This window comes from Capricornis sumatraensis, chromosome 9 (genome assembly GCF_032405125.1).
Source record: "Capricornis sumatraensis isolate serow.1 chromosome 9, serow.2, whole genome shotgun sequence".
Classification (NCBI taxonomy): Eukaryota; Metazoa; Chordata; class Mammalia; order Artiodactyla; family Bovidae; genus Capricornis; species Capricornis sumatraensis.
The window spans coordinates 95,881,815-95,903,318 of NC_091077.1; the positions used below are offsets into that span (position 1 = coordinate 95,881,815).

General features: G+C 38.8%; 1 protein-coding gene across 1 annotated transcript; it reads right to left on the reverse strand.

Moving 5' to 3' along the window:
- Positions 1-241: 241 nt before the first annotated feature.
- RIOK2 (RIO kinase 2) lies at positions 242-20,601 on the reverse strand. The gene is made up of 10 exons (XM_068980283.1): positions 20,473-20,601; positions 17,351-17,489; positions 16,256-16,372; positions 14,022-14,197; positions 9,285-9,373; positions 6,991-7,182; positions 5,363-5,455; positions 4,115-4,630; positions 2,786-2,882; positions 242-480 (listed from the first exon to the last, which is right to left on the reverse strand). The coding sequence occupies exons 1-10, from the start codon at positions 20,536-20,538 to the stop codon at positions 316-318; spliced, it is 1,650 nt and encodes a 549-aa protein (XP_068836384.1). The 5' UTR covers positions 20,539-20,601; the 3' UTR covers positions 242-315.
- Positions 20,602-21,504: the final 903 nt, after the last annotated feature.

The following is a 21,504-nucleotide window of genomic DNA, read 5'->3' on the forward strand; positions in this document are numbered from 1 at the left end:
GTTCCCACTGGTAAATGGAAAAGCTGGGATATGAAACCAAGCAATGTACTGGGAGAGAACAAAGAAACAACAAGCACAGTGATATTCAGATTTCAAAAACTACTCAAATATTCCTAACAAAAATAACTTGGAAAACTGTGTTGCTTTAGCAGAGAATTACTCTCATCTATTTTTTAGAAAACATGTATTGAATGAGTCAAGTTTATCAATGAAAGAAAGTTTATTTACCTATTTATATATCTGCCTTGGTCCAAAAAATACTAAAGGTGGCTTAAAAAGGGATCATAGTGCAATACAGTCAAGGTCTTAAATATATTACTCTCCCCAAAAACTAGCTGCTTCCAAACTTGATTTAATATTCTGCATGTTTTCCCGCCGTTGCTTGGTGAATGTATTTGCTTCTCCCTTCTGTAGTCTTCGTCTCACAGCTGATTTTTGCTGTTTGGTCAACTGACGTTTCACCTTCTGTTTCACCAATTCCTGGAAAGATATTATGAGTTAGTATCACTGAAAACTGATCATTTTGATAAGGAGTAAATGGTCAATAAAAGAAAAGATTTACATTGCTAATATTTTAAGATTTTCTGTTAAAAGCTTGAGTTTAAAAAGTTCCAAACACTGACAGTGTACTGTATTAACCGGCAATAAAACAAAACACTGAACTGCTACTAAACAGGAGGAATTAAATTCCCAACCGAAATACAGATCACAGCAAAAAGCAGGGTATAGCAGTATAGTAGTGAACAGTCACAATTTTTTGAGTAACAAATCATCATAGTGCCACCTAGTGTCACTAGGAAAACTGGGAAAACCAAACAATTGGCCAAACAAATCCTCAAAACCCAAACCCAACAAGATGGAAAACAAAACCACCACCACCAACAAAAAAAAACCAAAAAAAACCCCAAGACAAAAAAATTTGCTTATTCCTTTGCTTTCTAAGTAAAAGCAGGTATGGTTCTGTAGCAGAAAATTACGTCTGAAAGCACTTAGTACTGGTCAAATACACGCAAGAGCGCTTTCATAACTTTAGGTATAGAAACGACTCGATGGCAGGAATTACTCATGGAAAAGTCCTCATACAGTTTCTGGGAGAAACATATGTTTTCACATGATGAACGATCATAAATTCAAATTATTTCTTTATCACTTAAGACACAGGCTGCCAATGCCAAATGACATGCAAGATGAATATTTTGTTCATAGCAACCTTTTTGCCCCCTCTGGAGTATTCAGCCTGTTATTTAATCATATATAATCTTACATCATCCAACCTCTCCTAAAAAAACAAGTTGAACGGTGAAAGGATTGAAGCAAGGGGCTCTTACTATGCCTCACCCTGTTAAGCACAAAGCAGCATTTATTAAAAATCTGTCATTAAAAAGTAAAGACTAATGGATGTGAGAGGTAAAAAGGAACTAGGAAAACTAGTCTTCCTAATGCAGTGTTTCTTGGACCGTATGTGTATTAGTGTAAAAATCTGGATGAGTTGAGTTAAATGCAGACTTTGGATTATTTCACATAGTTAGGCAGATGGGCTTTAACAAGTGATCCTTCTTTATTTTAGTCTGATGATTCTCAATGGGAACAAAAGTAGAAGAAGAGAAAGAGAAACAAGAATCAGAATGCAAGTTCCTACAGAGGCTGATACCCTATGAGATGCAGTCTCAGGAAAGTCACAGTTTCAGAACTACCTGGTTGGTACTGCAGAAGTTTCATGACTGAAAGCATTAGGACTGGCTGAAAGTTTAACATGGGAATGCCTTTTCTCTATCTCAGGAAACAAGGCAACTGTCACAGTTCCTCACCCCAGGAGACCAGAAACCTGAATAAGATCAGCATCATAAGCCTGGCGTCCTAACATCACCAAGACAACAGAACAACACCTTCAGACTTCTGAAGTTAGTTATTTCCAAATCACAACTCTAATACTTAAAATTCTCAATCAGGTGTGAGAACAGGATAAAAAGACATATCTAGTAATAAAAAGTCCTCTCCCCGCCCACCCAAATAACTACTCAAGTCCATACTGTCCCATAAAAAAGTAAGCTTGGTACGAAAAAAGAGATAAAACTAGGAAAGAAAGCACTCAATAGATTGGAGACTGGGAAAATTGTAGAATGTGTACCATATTTAAATAAGAGTTCAGACAGAGGCCTCCAGGACAGCTCTAAGAAAAGAAAAAATCAATTCATTTTCTAAATATTCTGCTTGAACTTCCCCTTGGTTCTTTACTTCAGCGAGACCATAAGATAATCATATCAAGCAGCTAAAGAAAATAAGGAGATAATGAATTACTATGCATGCATGTCCTAATTTAGAACAATTTACAAGTCCTACAAATTTAACTTTTATGTTAAAAACAAGTGGGGAAAAAAATCCACATTAGTATATTTAAAAAAGAATGATGAAATGGGAAATAAAATACAGTTGACCCTTGAACAGTGAGGCTGTGTTAGGGGCATGAAGCCACTTGAAAGTCAAAAATCTGAGTATAACACAAGAGTCAGCTGCCTGCATAAGAGGCGCCTCTACAACTGCAGAGTCAACCAACTGCAGACCATGTGGTTCTGCGCATGCTCAGTCGTGTCCAACTCTTTGTGACCCTATGGACTGTAGCCCGCCAGGCTCCTCTGTCCATGGGGATTCTCCAGGCAAGAATACCAGAGTGGGTTGCCATTTATGTCTCCTGCATCGATAGGCAGGTTCTTTACCACTAGCACCACCTGGGAAGCCCACAAGAGTGACCCAGTGAACATCCTGGAAACGTCGAATGAATAGTTACCGGAGGAATCGTTGAACAGCTTAAAACACTGCCCACAGAAGTAAAACTCAGGGTTCTTGTTCTATGTCGATTAGTATCTTCCATATTTTCTTCATCTCTAAAAATAAAATAAAAATTTACATAGTTAATTCTTAATAGTTAATTATGCTTGATTTATAGAATTTTACTATCAATATTCTGAAATAAAGCCATTTCATTAAACTACCCCTATCTGAAAGTTAAATTTTTGATCTTTTGCTATCTGAGGCTGATTCATGAATATGTGAAATTTGTCCAAAAAAAAAATCTTACAAGAAAAATAGTGTTAGTTGCTCAGTCATGCCTGACTCTTTGCGACCCCATGGACTGCAGTCCACCAGGCTCCTCTGTCCATGAGATTTTCCAGGCAAGGATACTGGAGTGGGTTGCCATTTCCTTCTCCAAGGGATCTTCCCAACCCAGGGATCGAACCCAGGTCTCCTGCACTGCAGGCAGATTCCTTACTGACTGAGCTATGTAATGGTAATTTTAATTGTACATTAACAAATAAATACAGAAGTTTCAAAGTACCAGAGAAAATTCATTTTAAGTATGTATATTAAGAGAACACTTACTATATTTTTATTAGACTATACATTAATCAAACATGTTACATGAATAATTATTAAAAAATACAAACAATTCATACATTTAAAACCTTATCAATTTATTATTTGAAAGTAATCGTTTGAATTTTAAGGCAGAACTGCTTAAAACTGAATACATGTGGTAGCATCAAGTCAACGGTAGATAGAGTTATTTGAATTTTAACAATAAAAGTGATATTTGGTTTTATTCTGTGCATGAAAGTAAAAGTTGCTCAGCTGTGTCTGACTCTTTGCGACCCCATGGACTATAGAGTCCATGGAATTCTCCAGGCCAGAATACTGGAGTGAGTAGCCTTTCTCTTCTCTGGGGGATCTTCCCAACCCAGGGATCAAACCCAGGTCTCCCACACTGCGGGCAGATTCTTTACCAGCTGAGCCACCAAGAAAGCCCAAGAACACTGGAGTGGGTAGCCTATCCCTTCTCCAGCAGATCTTCCCGATCCAAGAATCGAACTGGGCTCTCCTGCATTGCAGGCGAATTCTTTACCAGCTGAGCTACCAGGAAAGCCCCAAAGGAATGTTGTGCCCGAACAGGGACTTGAACCCTGCACCCTCAGATTAAAAGGATGCTCTATTGACTGAGCTATTTGCACATCTGATGCAGAATACAGCTGTCATGCCATTTGAAAAAAGCACTCATTTATCAAAATCAAAGTATAGGTCTCCAGATTAAAGTGAAAAAACAATCAACGAAAATCTATACCTGAAAGGCCTGAATTCTTTGTTTAATGATGACAAAGCAATCAGATGAGGGCACTCATCTTCAGCCTCCTCAGGGCCCACGAGGATTCCTGTCTCACCATCCTGCCTGGCGTCACGTTCACGTCTGCTGTTCTCCCCGGGAAATTCAGTTACAGAACTGCTTTCAACAACCTGCCCTCCTATTTCTTCTAAAGCTTGACTGAATTCAGTCATTTCGAATCTGTGTGCATCAGCATTGTCCTCTGACAAACTCTCTTCCTTTATTTGCTCAAGGTTTTCAAGTGACCCACAACAGCAGTCAACTGATTCACCTACAGAGTTTCGTCCACTTTCATTTTCTGATCTACAATCCTCGGCTCTTTCTGACATCTCCTCATCAGAAAATGGGGACTCAGATCTCTCCTCTGTTTCAATATTTTTATCATCTGGACCTGCTGGGTGAAGCAGTTCGTCGTCTGCCTGCATCTCCTTTGTGTAGCCGCTGGCAGAAACCTCTACGTCAAGAGAATCCTCCCTCCTAGAAAAAAAGAACATTATGCATTTAGGAGAGAGAAAAAAATCCACCTGACATGGGCAAGTGTATTTAGTATTCTGATGAATCATGACTCTTAAATGAGTTTAACAGTTTATAGCTTTTAAAGGTTTTTCTCTGCCTAAAAGGTAATACTTAAATCACTTAAGTACACAAATATAAAAGACATATATTAGTTGTCATTTAAGAATAAAAGGACCGCAAAGAGCAATAGATATTAGAAAAGTTACAGAAATTTCGGTGTATTAACTTTCAGAAGGGGCTAACAATTTTAAGTTAGGTCAATCATCCCAAATTAGAAAACAGCATCTTAATTGAGCATATAGAATGAGAAAATTTGGCTGTGAGAATTATGTTCCATGAATCAATTAAAGATAGTTTCTATAGAGAATAAAGGAAAAACACAAATTCTGATAAACACTTGACTTTATTCCTTAAAAATACGTTCTTCACAGAGCATCTGCTATTGAATAAGAGTTCTTGAATTTATAAGAAACTAAGTATGTTCCTCCTCCAAATTCAGTAAGGTTAATGGACCACAGGGAGGCATAATTTTTAACTTTCCTTTGTATATTACCAGCAGTGATACTGAACAACGATTATAATGTACCAAAGGTCACTATTGAAAAATTTTTTAGATGAAAGCATTAACTTCTAAGTAAATAAATCAGGTATTTTAACAGAATTCTATCATCTTATGCAATACAGTGTACAAACCTTATATCACTAAAGGTTGGGAAAAGCTCACTTTCATAGCTGAAACGTTTCATGAAGAAATCTCTAATGCATTTCACATCTCTGTCAAAATACCTGCAAAAGCAAGAATCATTTTTATATACAGACTTTGTTGCTCATCTTTTTCCTTATTAGTCAATGACAACATCCCTGCTATTTGTTATGACACTCTTATCCTTATATGAAAGAGAAAAGGATGTTACTCAAAAGAAAAATAAATCAGTTTCCAGTATCTGGAAAACTAGAACTAAAAGCAGAGGAACTAACAAGGACTATAAGCTGTCAAGGGCATACAGTTCCTATGGTTAGAATAAACCCAAGGTTTCCCCATACTGTGACATACACATATATGAAACAAGGAAAAGAAGATACGGGCCTGCAGTTTGGGGGCCAATTTCTACTTTTCAGTCTGTCTAGTTATAGTTCCCATCAACTATGTTCACTAGAACCTCTAGTCAACTGGGAAAGTTGAAGACAAAAACAGACTAGTGACTCAGAAGAAAAAGTTTGGGGACTAATGAATGTTATGGTTATATTATCTTTATTACCCATTAGCTAATACGCAGTAAACATCTATAAGAGATTAACAATGCTATGGCTTATAAATAGTAATCTGAAGACATGCTAATCTGGGAGTAGAAGGACCTCTGAGTATCAGGGTGCTTTTTAGGTAACCAAAAAGTAGCAGGAACAGACTAAGCTCTCTAGAAGGTGTCCAGAAAGGGGGAACTGAGAGACAGGATGACATGGAATTGAAAGCACAGGAGAGAAAAGTACTCAACCTTAATTTGATCATGCTCAATTGCATCATGGAATACAAACGCATAAAGGAAAATGTTGTGTCATATTTCACAATTGGGCTTGTTTAGATGGTCAAGCAACAGGGGAAATAAGATTACCACAGTATATAAATTGATTCTGCCCTGTGTCAGGATGAGGTTTTACGTGAATTCCTTTCTCTTAACAAAATAAAAGCTAAAAACGATAGGAGGTGGTATCATTATCTGACTGGTAACTGAGGTTCAGTATAAAACCACAACTTTCATTAAGGCCATAAAAAATTATTAAATTATGCTGGGTGAAACCCTCTTGGAGGCAACTATGCAACAGAGAGAAAAGCAGAAAAAGGCAGAAAGGATGGTGTCCAGGGTCCCCCCTTCTGTGTCCCTACTTCTGAGCAGGCTTTTGTTTTAAAAATTGGGGTTCTACCCCAAAGTTTGTTTGGATAGATAGTTCCATCGCTAAGAAAGCTTGACTTTTGCAAGTTTGTCAACTTACAAGAGTAATTCAAATTCTTTTGATGATTTATAAAAGTAAAGTTTCCTCAGACTTCTAATAAACACTATTATTATTATTATTATTTTTTAAACAATATTATTTTAATGAATAAATAAATTTTAAAAACTGGATCAATGTGCATTTTTTTTCACCTTTAAAATACTGAGGAGTAAGAAAAGTTCTTAGGTGGAAAGATCCTAGCACTCTGATATCCTTATCAGCCACTTCAAAACAGTTATTAACCAAATGGCAGTATGACAAGGCTGAAAACTTTAAGAATAAATTAAAAAATGACTGCAGCACACATAAACACAGCCATGTCCAGAGTATACCATTCAGCATTGGGATGAGAAGTTGAAACCATCTGTGGAAAATCGATCATGGTAATATGGTCATCTTTATCCAAAATGAGATTGAATTCATTGAAATCTCCATGAATCAGTCCATGATTTGCAAGTTTAACAATTAGTTCCATAGCTTCATCATATACTGATGCAGGATCTTCAACATGGTGTATTTGACATCTGAAAGTATGGAAATGGTTAATTTGTCCTCATTCATAATTTTAATTAAAACAAGCACGGGTGTATTTACATATAATTTCCACTTCAAGCCTCTCTAGATTCCTATCTGCATATAGACAAGATATGATACCTCTTATTTAAAAAAAAAAAAGCTACAACGCACTCAAATCTGCATTTTCTTTCCACTACTACACATATTCTTTGTTCTGCATTCTTTATAACCAAACTCCTCTAGTTGTGCTTTCTCCAATTTTTTTCCTCCCATTCTAATGAACCCATTTCAAACAGGCTTTCATTCATCCTGCTCCAATAAAATAGCTCTTGTCAAAACTACCAATGACTTCCAAATGACTTGCCATATCCAATGGTCAATTCTTGATTATCATAATCTGGTCTATTAGCTAATCCATTCCCAGTCCTTGAGGCAGATCCTTTCACTTGACCCTTGGCCTACTAGCTCTTAAGGCGGTCCTCTTCCTGCACTGATCATTCCTTCTTAGTCTTTTTAGCTGGTTTTTCAGCTTTTCCCTGACTTATAAATTTTGGAGCACCTCAAAATCTAATCCTAAAACCTATTGTCTTCACCATTCTTGATCTCATTCACAGACTTCAATCTAGACTTCCCCTGAGATTCTAGGCATCTCTAACTTACCATGTCCCCAAGTGAACCTCTGATTCTGCCCCACTCTCTAACTCCCAACTGTCTTCCTGCAGCTTTCCCCATTTCTAAAAGTGGCAACTTTATCCCTCTAAGTAATTCATTATTCAGGCCCCAGATCTTTACTTGCTACTTCCTTCTTATCAATATCCAATCTCAAACAAATCATGTAGGCCCTGACTGTAAAACTTATCTAGAATCTGACAACGTTCCCTCACCTTCACATCTACCACTCTGATCTAGACTACCATCATCTCTTTCGAGGATTATAATAATCCTAACTTTTCTTCCTAATCCTGTCCTAGTCTTTCTTTGGTTTATTTTCAATACAGCAGCCAGAGTGATCCCATTACAGCATTAGTCAGATCATGTCTCTTCTCAGTTCAAAAATCCTCTGATGGCAGGGAGTTCCCTGGCAGTCAGTGGTTAGCATTGTCACTGCCACCAAAATAATCCTCCAATTGTTTTCTGTCTCAAACAAAACAGTCCCTGTAATATCGTCTCAATGGCAGTCATGTGAGGAAACAGAAGTGTATCACATCAACCTTAAAGTTACTCAGTGTTGGGCTTCCCTGGTAGCCCTGGAAGATGGTAAAGAATCCACGTGCAATGCGGGAGACCCGGGTTCGATCCCTGTGTCAGGCAGATCCCCTGGAGAAGGGATATGGCAACCCGCTGCAGAATTCTTGCCTGGAGAATTCCACGGACAGAGGAGCCGGGCAGGCTACCAGTCCATATGGCTGTGAAGAGTCCCACATGACTGAGCAACTAACACTTCCACTTTCTTTCATATTTAAATATATCCTCTCTACCAAAATAGTTGGCTGCCTCTCCGATCTCATCACTTATAATTTTCTCCCTGACTCACTCAGCTCCAGCTCCAGCAGCTCCTCACTGTTCCCTGAACATGAAGGTGTGCTCCCATTTCAGGACTTTTGCTCTTTTCTCTGCCTAGAATGTTCTTAGATATCTGCATCGTTTCTTCTCTCGCTTCTTTCAGGATTCTGCTGAAAAGTCCCTTTACCAATGAGAACTGTTCTGATCATCCCAGCCTTCCACATCTATCTCAGTATTTCTTGTCCCACTTACCCTACTTTATTTTTATCCACAGCATTCACCACTATCTGATGTATCACATAATTCCTTGTTCAGCTATTTACTGCAAGTTTCCTTCCATCAGAATGTAAGCTCTGTGAGGACAGGGACTTTGTTTATTGCGGTGCCTTGAACAGTGCTTGGCACACACTAGACTGTTAATAAAAATCTACATTGTCAGAATGAAACTGAATTTTCAATTTGCCTTTATGTTAATTTCTACTACTTTATGTTAATTTCTAACCTCCCCAAAGTCATACTCCATTCAATGAAAAAAACTCATTTAAAAAAACCTGAACCTTACAACTATTTATTGGAATTTACGGTTTTAAGAATAATAAATACTTACAAAGGATAGCCATTTATGAGTTCCATGACCACTGCATGGCGATTATAATCAATTGGCTTTGGAACCGGAAATTTCCTTTCATACAATGCCTAAAATATAGCAAAACAGGTAAAAAGTAATGAAGAGGTCATTAATTTTTAGGAAACAATAAAGTTAAATGTACCTGTCCAAAACCAGGGAAAAAAAAATTATAACCTTCACAAAATTACAGTTAACACATGATTACATATGGCTTATTCACAGCACAGGATGATGAGCTGTACATAAAAATAAAATTGGAAATCAGTTTTGTAATTCACTTTTTTTATCAAACATTCATTTATTGAACATTTAGCAAATATACATTGTGCTAGGGTTACAAAAATGAGTGTGAAAATGTCTCTGCCCTCAAGAAGTTTAGTCTCTTAGGACATGTCTATCCTCTTCTATTTTGTAAGTTTCTGTCATTTACTGGAGTGTGCTTAAAAAATTCAAATGGAAATAAACTGTGATTTAGGAAATACTGTCTTCTGGTATATCAGGAAATGAAGTATTTCAGTATACCGGACATTTTAGTTTATAGAGCACTGACTTTTTTCTTCAGACCACAATATCAATCTATTGTGTGACAAAGAGTCACTGTAGTCACAAACACCGGTCAGTTCAGTTCAGTCGCTCAGTCATGTCCGACTCTTTGTAACCCCATGAATCACAGCACGCCAGGCCTCCCTGTCCATCACCAACTCTCAGAGTTCACTCAGACTCATGCCCATCGAGTCAGTGATACCATCCAGCCATCTCATCCTCTATCATCCCCTTCTCCTCCTGCCCCCAATCCCTCCCAGCATCAGTCTTTTCCAGTGAGTCAACCCTTCGCATGAGGTGGCCAAAGTACTGTAGTTTCAGCTTTAGCATCATTCCCTCCAAAGAAATCCCAGGGCTGATCTCCTTCAGAATGGACTGGTTGGATTTCCTTGCAGTCCAAGGGACTCTCAAGAGTCTTCTCCAACACCACAGTTCAAAAGCATCAATTCTTTGGCGCTCAGCTTTCTTCACAGTCCAACTCTCACATCCATACATGACCACTGGAAAAACCATAGCCTTGACTAGACGGACCTTTGTTGGCACCGGTAATCTGAGTCAAATGTTACTACCCACCATCCATAAATTCATTTTTTTCGCTATGCTTAACTTTTCCTATCCTACTGCTTTCAAAGTTGTATTGTTATTACTTCCTTCAAAATATCTTGGTTTTCTGCATTCTGCCGTTTGGAATGCTGCCATTTCTAACAGGGCTTTGTCACTGTTACCCCAACCACATCAGCAATGGTTCTAGCTCTGCACACCAAACCTTTCTTCAGTGTACCAGTACCAACTAAGATGCTTGTGTCAATGCTCCATTTTAAAAAAAACCTACAATGCTGTAAACGTTGATTTCATCTGAATAATTTTCCCTAGGTTTCAAAACTCTTTAATCCACTTCTCCAGTCCTAGTTCTCTTCAATACTCTGTCCAATAAACACTCTAGAGTGCGATCCTAACAGCCACCTCAGTGACTGTTACCGTTCACACAAGGCTCACGCCCACATTCATGTCTTGGTCATTCTGGCTTCTTTGGAAAAGTATACTGTCTTGTCTTTTACAAGTCATATGCAACTCCCATTCAAGAAACCTCCTTCTACTCTACGTATTCTACTCTACAGAAGTTTCTCTAAACTCAACATGATTTGACATTTAAACTGTTTTTTACTTGATTTTTTAATTGAAGGGTAATTGCTTTACAGAATTTTGTTTTCTGTCAAACATCAAGAATCAGCCATAGGTTCACCACTGTCCCCCCCTCCCTCTCATCTCCCCCGCCATCCCACCCTTATGGATTGTTACAGAGCCCCTGTTTGAGTTCCTTGAGACATACAGCAAATTCCCACCTGGCTATCTACTTTACATATGGTAATATAAGTTTCCAAGTTACTCTCTCCACGCATCTCACCCTCGCCTTCCTCCCCTTTCCCTAGTGTGTTCTGTCTGTTTCTCCATTGCTGCCTTGCAAATAAATGCATCAGCACCATCTTTCTAGAGTCCATATATATGCATTAGTATATGACATTTGTATTTCTCTTTCTGACTTACTTCACTCTATCATAGGCTCCGGGTGTGTGTTCATGTTACCTTCCTAATTTTAAGATAGACTGTTATTCCTTTGGTATTCACTGTTCACTTCCACCCTCCCACTCCTACTCTGCAAAACACTCAACAGAGTTGGCACATGGCTGACACTCAGTATATGCTTAACAAGGTTACTTTTATGAGGCTGTCTACTCTTCCCTACCTTCCTTACACAGGAACTGAACTGCTTCCCACTCTCCAATGACTGTCTGCTTGGTTGTAGATTTTTTATTTTTAAATCCAAATGGTTTTGGATCTGAGCCTTGGTGGCTCAAGAGTATATAACAACTTTAACTAATGTCATAGTGGTTTAGCCCTGTGCCATAAAGCTCAATCTCATTTTTACTTAGGAAAAGACAGAATGAACTTACGAAACATATTTATGTACAACCAGACTCGATTCCTGTGTCTTCCTATAAACACACCAAGAGAACATTTAATATAGTTTGGGGAAAATGTGTAACAATTCCTACCAAACTGCTTACTCACATTACTGATGAGTAATGGTTTGTGGTCACAGGACACAAACCATTGGTATAAGACAAAAAACACGGTATATATGATATTAGTAGCACTTATTTATACAGCCTTGAGGATTCTTCCCTCATGATTACTAAAAATTTAAGTACATGTGCCAGGAGCCTGTGTGAGGAATCCTGCCTATGACAAAGGTCATGAAGAAGGAAGCCCGACAAAACACAAAGGCGTGATCTAGCTTCAGGGATTCCCCCTGGGTTTTCCTGAACATCTACCCCCAAAAAACCAGAGTCGGCCTGATTTCATTGTCCTGTGCTTTCCACTCTTCTGACATTCTCTGGAAAAAAGTTAGCTCAGGGCTTCAGTCTCCTGCATATGAAAGGAATGTTTCAGCTCAAACCCCTTTGATGGCTTCTAACTTGCCTGACAGGTTCCCCCGGGCTTTTTGCAGCTTGTGAATTGCTTACAGCCCCCCAACCGCAAGAGGCACAAAGCTTAAAGCATCTTAAAGATACAGAGCCTTTTCTAAAGAGCTAATAACTCTACTGGTGACGGGTTTTCACTGTTGACTCAATGACTGCTGCCAGGCCTCCATATTCTTTATCTTTTAGGCACCTGGGAGGATATCAATCAATGTAATCGGGATGCAGAAATAGGAATATAGTAGTTTTGATGTTAGCAACACTAGACTTTTGAGTTAATTACTTTTCTCTTTATAAATCACTGTACTCCTTTTACTTGTTATAAATTGTTGTATCCTTGCTATGTAAGAATGTAACTTTAGTGCTTTCTGAGAGTGGCACCAGACTCTGGGAAGAACACCACAAATAAGTCTACTGGTTGACAAACCCTTATCAGAAAAGGGCCGTAAAATGTCAATTGGCCTTCTGGCCAGAAGATGATGTAAATCACCTAAGACTTATGTATACAACTAGGTATGCAGAGAGAAAGCCTGGTCTCGATAAGAGTCAGGGCTGCTGATGCTGCATAATTTTATATTATCCATTGATCTCTATGTACAAAAAAAAAGGTATAAAAGGCTGTTCTGGACAATAGAGGATGGGCCAGTCACTGGACTGGTTTCCCCCGTGTGGTCTATTCTCCTTCTCTCCTTTTCTGGCTGAATTCTCATCTGGAGCAAGGAGGCTTGCCATGTCTACTTACTTGCCCAGGCTTCTAAGATCCATGAGAGAGGGAGCCCAAGGCGGGGCACTCTCCGCTATTCAAACGGATGCCGGTGGCCTAACGCAGATGGTGCAAACTTCTTGTCCTGAAGTTTTATTGGCTTTCCTCGTAAACCAAGTTATTTAGCCTCTTTTTTCCACTAAATTTTCCTACTACACTATTTCTTCCTAATCTCTCTTTATATTTCGAATTAAATAAATAAGTTTTTCCTCGCCATGCTGTCCCCACTTCGAACTACCCTGGATCCACTGGGGCTGGACCCCGGCATACATGAAACTCCCAAGAAACAACAGGTCATATAACTCTTAATAATTCAAAATTTTAAAAAGTTATAACAAATAAATCCTACTGGAAAGAATAATAAAAATGCAGTTACTTTTTAATTTACTAGTGAAGACAATTAACTTGGTTATTTTTAAAGATATTTAATAAATCTATATGAACTTATTTTGAAAGGTAAAAAGTTAAAAACTAAGATTTTTACCATTTCTAATATACATACAAATTCATAAATTAACATTTCTTCCACTGTGGGGAAAAAAATAATAGTCAACTATCTGAGACACTAAGGTTTCTAAAGAAGGTAACTCTGGTGTTTTTAATCAGAGACAGACATACATATATACACTGAACAGATATACATTCACACACACACATTTACATCATTAATTATTTTAGCCTACTCTACCTTGTTAACATTGCTGCATAAAAGTTGCCTTTATGCATTTGTAACAGCTAAAAACACCTTTGCACAGAAGGAAAACACCAGAAAAACAAATAACAGAAATAGTCAAAAGAGTTAAAAGTGACTGTCTGTAAGGACTGCAACAGGCAGTAGGGAGATATGGAGGCAACGGACTGATGCATGTCACTACAACCTTTTAACTATACATACTGTTTGGTTAATAGTTTAAAGTTAATTAAAAGTACCTTCATATAAGCAAATTCTTTCATGGCAGAGAGACGAGATAAATAAAGCCAAGACATGTTATGCCTGTGTTTATGGTAATCACGCTTGTTTTTCAGATTTCGAAAGGAGGTTCTTCCCAGTCTGTGAAGCTTTAATGCAAACTGCTGCCCTTCTTCATTTGCAACAATGTAAATATCTGAAATAAAAAAATTTAAAGGATCATTATTATATTTTTAATTCCAGTAAGTTTAATCAATTCTACTTTTCTAACTTTGATTTTAGTTGTACCAAATTTTATCTTTCTCAATAACTCTAAATACTCATTTGGCAAACTCTTTATTTTAGTTACAATTCAAAGTTATGACATGTATTAATATCTACTACAAAGAAAACAGGGGTGCAAAGGTGTCAAAAGTTATTGCTTCCAAAGGTGTTTAATGCTCAATTTAGTGGGAATACATCTAATTGTTCTTTAGTGTCCTACATGTATGAGAAGGGATTAATAACATCTTCCTTTACAACATGGGACTTCCCCAGTGGTCCAGTGGTTAAGACTCTACACTTAGACTGGCTAGGTGCTAGTCCTACATGCTGTGAGGCGAGGCCAAAAAAAAAAAAAAATTAAAAAACAAAACAAAAAACCCCTTCCTTTTTAGCAATGTGAAGTTCAATTCTTAAACTGTTTCAATGAATAAATACTGTCAGAATATAATCCTAAGTAATCAGAATGGAGCAGATTTTCCCATAAATATTCTATTTTATTACTGACATTTAGAACATGTCTTAATTACTCATGAGACAAACAGCCTCTCTCTCATGTTGGTGAGATTATAAATTGACACAAATTGGAGGAACTTTGGTAATACCAAAATTCTTAATGTACCTAACTTTAGCTCTAATAATTGCTAAGAATGTAATACTCGACAACTATGAGGACGACATCTATGCTGATATGAAATATCATGGATGCACCAAAAGGAAAAAAAATCAAGGTACAGAATTGTTAAGGACTGCTTGCTTTCACCTATGATTATAAAAGATACATACTTTCTTAGAACATTATATACTTGTATTCACACAGAGTATTTCTAGGACATATAGGATATTAAATAAACAGTAATAGCTTTGGGAGGTAGTAACAGGAGGTGAAGACCTAGGTTAGGAGTTAAGATTCAGTTTTCATTGTACTCTCTTCTGTACTTCATCATTTTGCAAGTAATGAAGTTCTTGGAAAAAAAAAAGCCAGTTTTTTTGATTGAAAAAATTGGACATAAAAAACATTAAGAGGAAGTGTATCTCAAAAAAAGTGTTTCATTACAGCATTTTATACATATCTTCTCATATTTAGGAATCTAATATTAACTTGACTGTGTGTGTGCTCAGCCACCTCTGACTCTGTAACCCCATGGACTACAGCCCACCAGGCTCCTCTTTCCACGGAATTTTCCAGGCAAGAATACTGGAGTGTGTTGCCATTTCCTATTAGAGGGGATCTTCCCGGCCCAGGAATTGAACCTGAATCTCTTGCATTGGCAGGCAGATTTTTTTACTGCTGAGCCACCAGGGAAGTTCGCACCACCTGGGAAGCCTTATTAAATATAAATAGTTTGGATAATAATATGCTAGACATCCGAATCATATGAAGTAACCAAAACAACTTCCTTTGAAATAGCTTTTCTAATAGTTCTTTTGCTTCTAATTTTTTTGCTCTCTCAGTTTAAATTATGTAACTATACAGGATAAACTATGTAGGACAAAAAGCGGTGTATAAGAGAGCATGTCGTAACGAAAATCGTCCCCTGTTCTTTATTTTTATCACACGTTAAAAAAATCAGTACATAAGTATTTAATGCTATTTCAGAATTTTTTTCTGTGTTCTACACATACTTAACGTTGCCTGTTCATCATATTGCTGTTATGAAAAAATGCGGTTTTTAGAACTTCCTTGTAGTATTTTAAAAAATTATTACAAATGTCCAGTTTTTCAGATATTAAAGTAAGAACGAATAAAGGTTTTGCCAAAGATTTCAGTTAGTAAAGGAAAACTAATTCTTGGTGTAACTGAACTTTCAGTGACAGACTTAGGAAAAAACAATTTACCGAACTAAGGGTAATTTCAAAATCCATATTGCTTCCAAACAAATGTTCAATTTACTTTTAGGTAGAAAAATAGAAAATTAAAAAGATGAATCCTTTTCAAAGGGAAATATAAACTAAAGCAAATAATGCACTCAATAGTACTATTAGCACTTACCAGATTCTTTGCCAACACCCATCTGGTTTCCAACAGACTCAACCACCTGTCTAGAAGACAATGTTTTCAAAGCTAGGTAATCGTAGCCTGCGTTTGTCAACCGATAGCCCTGGACAGCTAGACAAAATCAAATGAGAAAGATCATATTTTAGTTATATTGTACCATCAAGTCACATCACGTCAAGAGAAGAATTTCAATCTGGGACGTCTTAGCTGGAAAAAGACTGGCTACCTAGTCTGATGAGTTTTTGCATTTCTTGTAATTTTTATTTCTTCTCTAGAGCAGTGTTACTCAAATGGTAATCTACAGACTGACACCAGTCTATCAATGCTTGTTACTAGTCTGTGACAAGTTATACGAACTGAAATTAAGTGGTTAAGTTAAAAAATTTTCCTATCAGTTTGTCTCAGTTGCGTCTAACTTTTTGCAACTCCGCGGACTATAGAGTCCATGGAATTCTCCAGGCCAGAATAATGGAGTGGGTAGCCTTTCCCTTTTCCAGGGTATCTTCCCAACCCAGGGATCAAACCCAGGTCTCCCACATTGCAGGCAGATTCTGTACCAGCTGAGCCACCAGGGAAGCCCTATACAAAAGGAAATTAAATGTTTAAGTTAAAATATTTTTGTATCAACATTACAAAATTATTTTGTCTTTACGTCTAACAAGAAGGAATATGTGCCTGTATTTTGATCTTTCTAGTATTTATATTATTTTATAAAAGTATGGATCCTTTATAAAGGTAGAAAAGAGAACTCATCCCTCACCATGATGGTGTGAGAGGTAATGCTCTAGAGTCCTTTGGCAGACTGTACTTTCCCAAGACAGTAGCAATAGTATCTCTATCCTACTTGCTCTTCTGCACCTGGAACTTCCTAATCCCCTATCAGGAAGTGGAAGGTATTTCTCTAACTTCTTTGATCTGGGTGGGCCTGGTGATTGCTCTGAGCAGCAGAACATGGCAAAAGTGTGCTGCGTCAGTTCTAGCTAGGTCTAGTGCTTTCTTAGCCTGACAACTTCTATCTGCCTTTTGGAATACCTGCTCTGGGGGAAGCCAATTACATGGAAAATCACAAATGGTGCCTCAAATACTTACTTTTGGTTCGCTCCCAAGCTATGAGTTTATGTTTTACTAGTTCTCTTAAGACTTTATTACAACCACCATGTTTAAGGCTGGCTACAGAAGCAACCAAACTGCAGGGAACAATTTCATGGTTCTTCATGCCCATTTCAACCTGAAACAGAAGAAATCAAAATGTAATCATAATCAACATAGAGTTGCTGTCTATCAAAACCTTGTTAAAAACTTAAAACTTTTTCAAACTTCTCTGACTACGCAGTTCCAAAACCAATTGTGAGACACAATTATTACCTTCCCTAGTCATATTTTATATCGATGAAAGCAGGAAACTCATGAAGATGTTTAGTCAAGGGAAATTCATGAAAAGGGTTGCTTTAAGGACATTAATTTAGCAGGAATATGCAAAGCAGTTTAGGGAAGGCAAAAACTGGAGGTGGTATACTGGAGAACAAAGACAAGAGTCTAAGTCAGAGAAGACAGAGCCAGAATAGGGAAGAGGTGATGGTAATGGAGGGAAAGAATTAAAGAAATTAGTAATGGGAGAGACTGGCACTTGATAGGGAATGGTAGTGAATGAAGAGTGAAAGTTGAAGAAGAGGAAGGACAAGTTTCAAGACATTAATAATCATTATTTTAATGAAGTTTGGGAAAGGAATGAGGAGGTAGACAAAGCTACTTAATTCTATTTGAGCACACTGAGCTTGAGGTGTTGGAAGGTCCTTCATAGAAGATACTTCAAATGAAGATGTTTTAAGGAAAACTGGAAAGGGTGACCTGCACTCGGGAATGAAGTAATAGCTACAGGAAAAAAATGGTTAATTATTTGATGAAGAGATACAGTCATGAAAGGGCATGATCACTAATCAAGAATATAATGGGAGAAAAAAGGAGGGATTAGGGACAGAACTTGGGTGGGAATTCACACCAAAAGGTTAAGGGCAGCCAGTCAAAGTATGATTATTGACACAGGAGGAACCAGAGAAATAAAAGGAAGAAGGTCAAGGAAAGGTGGCCACTTATATCAAGACCGGTAAGACTCAAGTGAGACTGAAATACTTTAACAAGTAGGCCACTCCTTGGTGAGCTTCAAAAAGAACTTAATAATTGCAAAAATCAAGTTTTGGAAGAGAAATGTGGCATTCATTCTGATGTCCCAACCAAAACTCACACTTTAAACTTAATTCACTTTTCACGCTTTGTTCTGTTTCTCTAACATTCTCTTGACGCCCCTATTTCTGACAGAGGCATTAAGGGATGAGTTAATGTGCTGAGCAAGTAGAGAACGAAGGTATCTTTGACAGTAGGTATTTAGAGGAAGTCTACTTGAATTTCAGAATCTATAGGAGGGCAAAAAATTGTCTTCCAAATTTTACAATGAATTTGCATTTCAGTTTAGTCCTTAAGCAATGCCTGCTGCTGCTGCTACTGCTGCTAAGTCACTTCAGTCGTGTCTGACTCTGTGCAACCCCATAGATGGCAGCCCACCAGGCTCCACTGGAGTGGGCTGCCATTTCCTTCTCCAAAAGCAATGCCTATTTAAGCAAAAGATAACAGCTCCTAAATAAATGTGTTTTATTCTGCAAATGGCTAATCTATGTGTTGATCTTTGTACTATAAGACTATAAAATCAGTTTTTGGTCACTTTCCTGCTTAAAACATTCAGGGGCTTCCCTATACTTAGAATTTATTCCAAATTCTTTACCAAGCCTGTATGGTTCTTTATCTATAGCATATTATCTGGCTCCCACCTTCTCCAACTCTTCAGCTTCTTACTATGCTCCAGCCACCCTGGCCTTTCTATTCTTCAAAAATTGTTCCTGCTTCCGGTCTTCACTCTTAACCACTGCAGTTTCCTCTCCCTTCAATTCTTTGCAAGGACTTTACTCTGCCGGCTCCTTTCTATTCAGCTATTATGCCTGCCCCTATTCTTTCTCTTACTTAGCAAATACCTATTCAGTACCTACCAAGTGCCAGAAACTTTTTAAAACAAGATTCTTGCACTCAGTCTTGTCTGACTGATCAGTTTAAAAACAGTATTCAGCCCCCTTGCCCCCATCATGCTGTTTCTATTTTATTATCCTCTTATCATCTTCACAGCACTTTTAACCTGATATCCCTCTTATTTATTCGTTTACTGGATGACTTGTCTCCTTCCTCTTATCTGTCCTGTACCCCCTCTGCAATTCCCTAAAACGTTACAAAAAATCCGTTAAGTATGTGTTGATTGAATGAAACTGAAGGAATGCTATGTGACTGAGTTTGTGAGTAGGAAATGCAGTTCAGTTCAGTCAATCAGTCCTGTCTGACTCTTTGCGACCCCATGAATCGCAGCACGCCAGGCCTCCCTGTCCATCACCAACTCCCGGAGTTTACTCAAACTCATGTCCATTGAGTCGGTGATGCCATCCAACCAACTCAATCTCTGTCCTCCCCTTCTCCTCCTGCCTTCAATCTTTCCCAGCATCAGAGTCTTTTCAAATGAGTCAGTTTTTCTCATCAGTGACCAAAGCACCGGAGCATCAGCATCAGTCCTTCCAATGAACACCCAGGACTGATCTCCTTTAGGATGGACTGGTTGGATCTCCTTGCAGTCCAAGGGACTCTCAGTAGTGTTCTCCAACACCAGAGTTCAAAAGCATCAATCTTTCCGCGTTCAGCTTTATAGTCCAACTTTCACATCCATAAGTGACTACTGGAAAAATCACAGCCTTGACTACTCGGACCTTTATTGGCAAAGTAATGTCTCTGCTTTTTAATATGCTGTCTCGGTTGGTCATAACTTTTCTTCAGCTACCAATTAATGCTCTTCAAGAGTCTTAAACCCTTCTCTTTCGGAAAAAGAAGCCAGAGGTCAGAGAAGCGTCCCAGGCCACAGAGACTGGAAATGTGATTTTGGAGAAGGGGAGCAGAAAGGAAGGACAAGGAGGGGCCCTTTGCTTCAAGTGGGGGAAAAGAAAAGCTTGTGGACAAAGGCTTTTGAAAAACCCGACTCTCTGATCTTCTTTTCCTCAGTCCCAATGTCGGCTGCGTTCTTGGAGGCCTAGGGCTCTGCTCAGCTCCCAGCAAACTTGGAGCAAGAGGAAGGGCACGCGCGGCGGAAAAGGACAGAGGGGGCGGGGAAACGGGGTACTTCTTACCGCTGTCAGGACCCTGAAGTCATCCCGGCTCATGTAACGCAACTTGGCCACATTCACCTTCCCCATGTTGGACCGGAATTCAGGCAAACCGCGGAGACCAGGAGCGCAGTTAACTCAGCTTCTCACGCTTCTCACGGCGGCCGGGCGGCTCGCGCACGCGCAGTTTATCCTACAGGTCCTTGTCACTAAATAGATGTTCCGTTCTCACTGACTTGGGGCAATGAAACATCTTCTGAGTCTGATGAAGCACATAGTATGGAACAAAGAAAAGTACTTTTTGTAAAGTGATTTTGTTATGTCGCTGAATTGGCTGACTCTTTAAGTGTTCTCGAGATCATAAGACATTTTTTTTTTCATATCTGTCAGGACCGCTGTCGAAAGGCCCGCGACCTGCCTCTTAAGAGCAGTGTGGTAATTTAATGAGAAGACTAAGTTTTATCTCCAAACAGCAACTCCTTCTTTAGATGAAGTGAGTTACATCAAGAAAGGGACAAAAACAACTTGAGCTGGACTCAGGAAAACCAAGGCTGTTCGGTAAGAGTAAGCGCAGTGTCCACCTGCGCATGCTCAGGACGGGCCCCCAAGGTGGGAGAGAACTCGGGCGGCACTCGGGGTACTTGGTCGAAGTTGCTCCCTGAGACTCCCCAGTGCGCCTGCGCAGTCTGGGGGTGGTGTCTGGAGTGACGTAGGAGGACGCGGTTGCAGTCGGCGTCCCTCCTGCGCTTTTCCAGAGAAAGGGCGCACATGGACCGTTCCCAGTGGAGCTATCGAGGTTCCGAGGGCCTAATTTAAAGGCTTTCGGAGAACTGCGGACACAAGCCCAGGAACTTCTCCCTAGGAAAACAAAAATCTAACCTGAGCCGGACCGTTAACAGCTTGCACCCCGACAAAAAGAGTGCCTACTCAGTACTTTGGCCACCTCATGCGAAGAGTTGACTCATTGGAAAAGACCCTGATGCTGGGAGGGATTGAGGGCAGGAGGAGAAGGGGACGACAGAGGATGAGATGGCTGGATGGCATCGCCGACTTGAT

What these genes read in the sequence shown, in the direction of transcription:
- RIOK2 (XM_068980283.1), bottom strand. Translation starts at nt 20,538, where the DNA reads ATGGGGAAGGTGAATGTGGCCAAGTTGCGTTACATGAGCCGGGATGAC. An exon ending in GGGTGTTGGCAAAGAATCTG is followed by an intron (nt 14,198 to 16,255) that starts GTAAGTGCTAAT and finishes TTTTTATTTCAG; the next exon opens with ATATTTACATTGTTGCAAAT. An exon ending in CCAACCTTTAGTGATATAAG is followed by an intron (nt 4,631 to 5,362) that starts GTTTGTACACTG and finishes CTTTTTTTCTAG; the next exon opens with GAGGGAGGATTCTCTTGACG.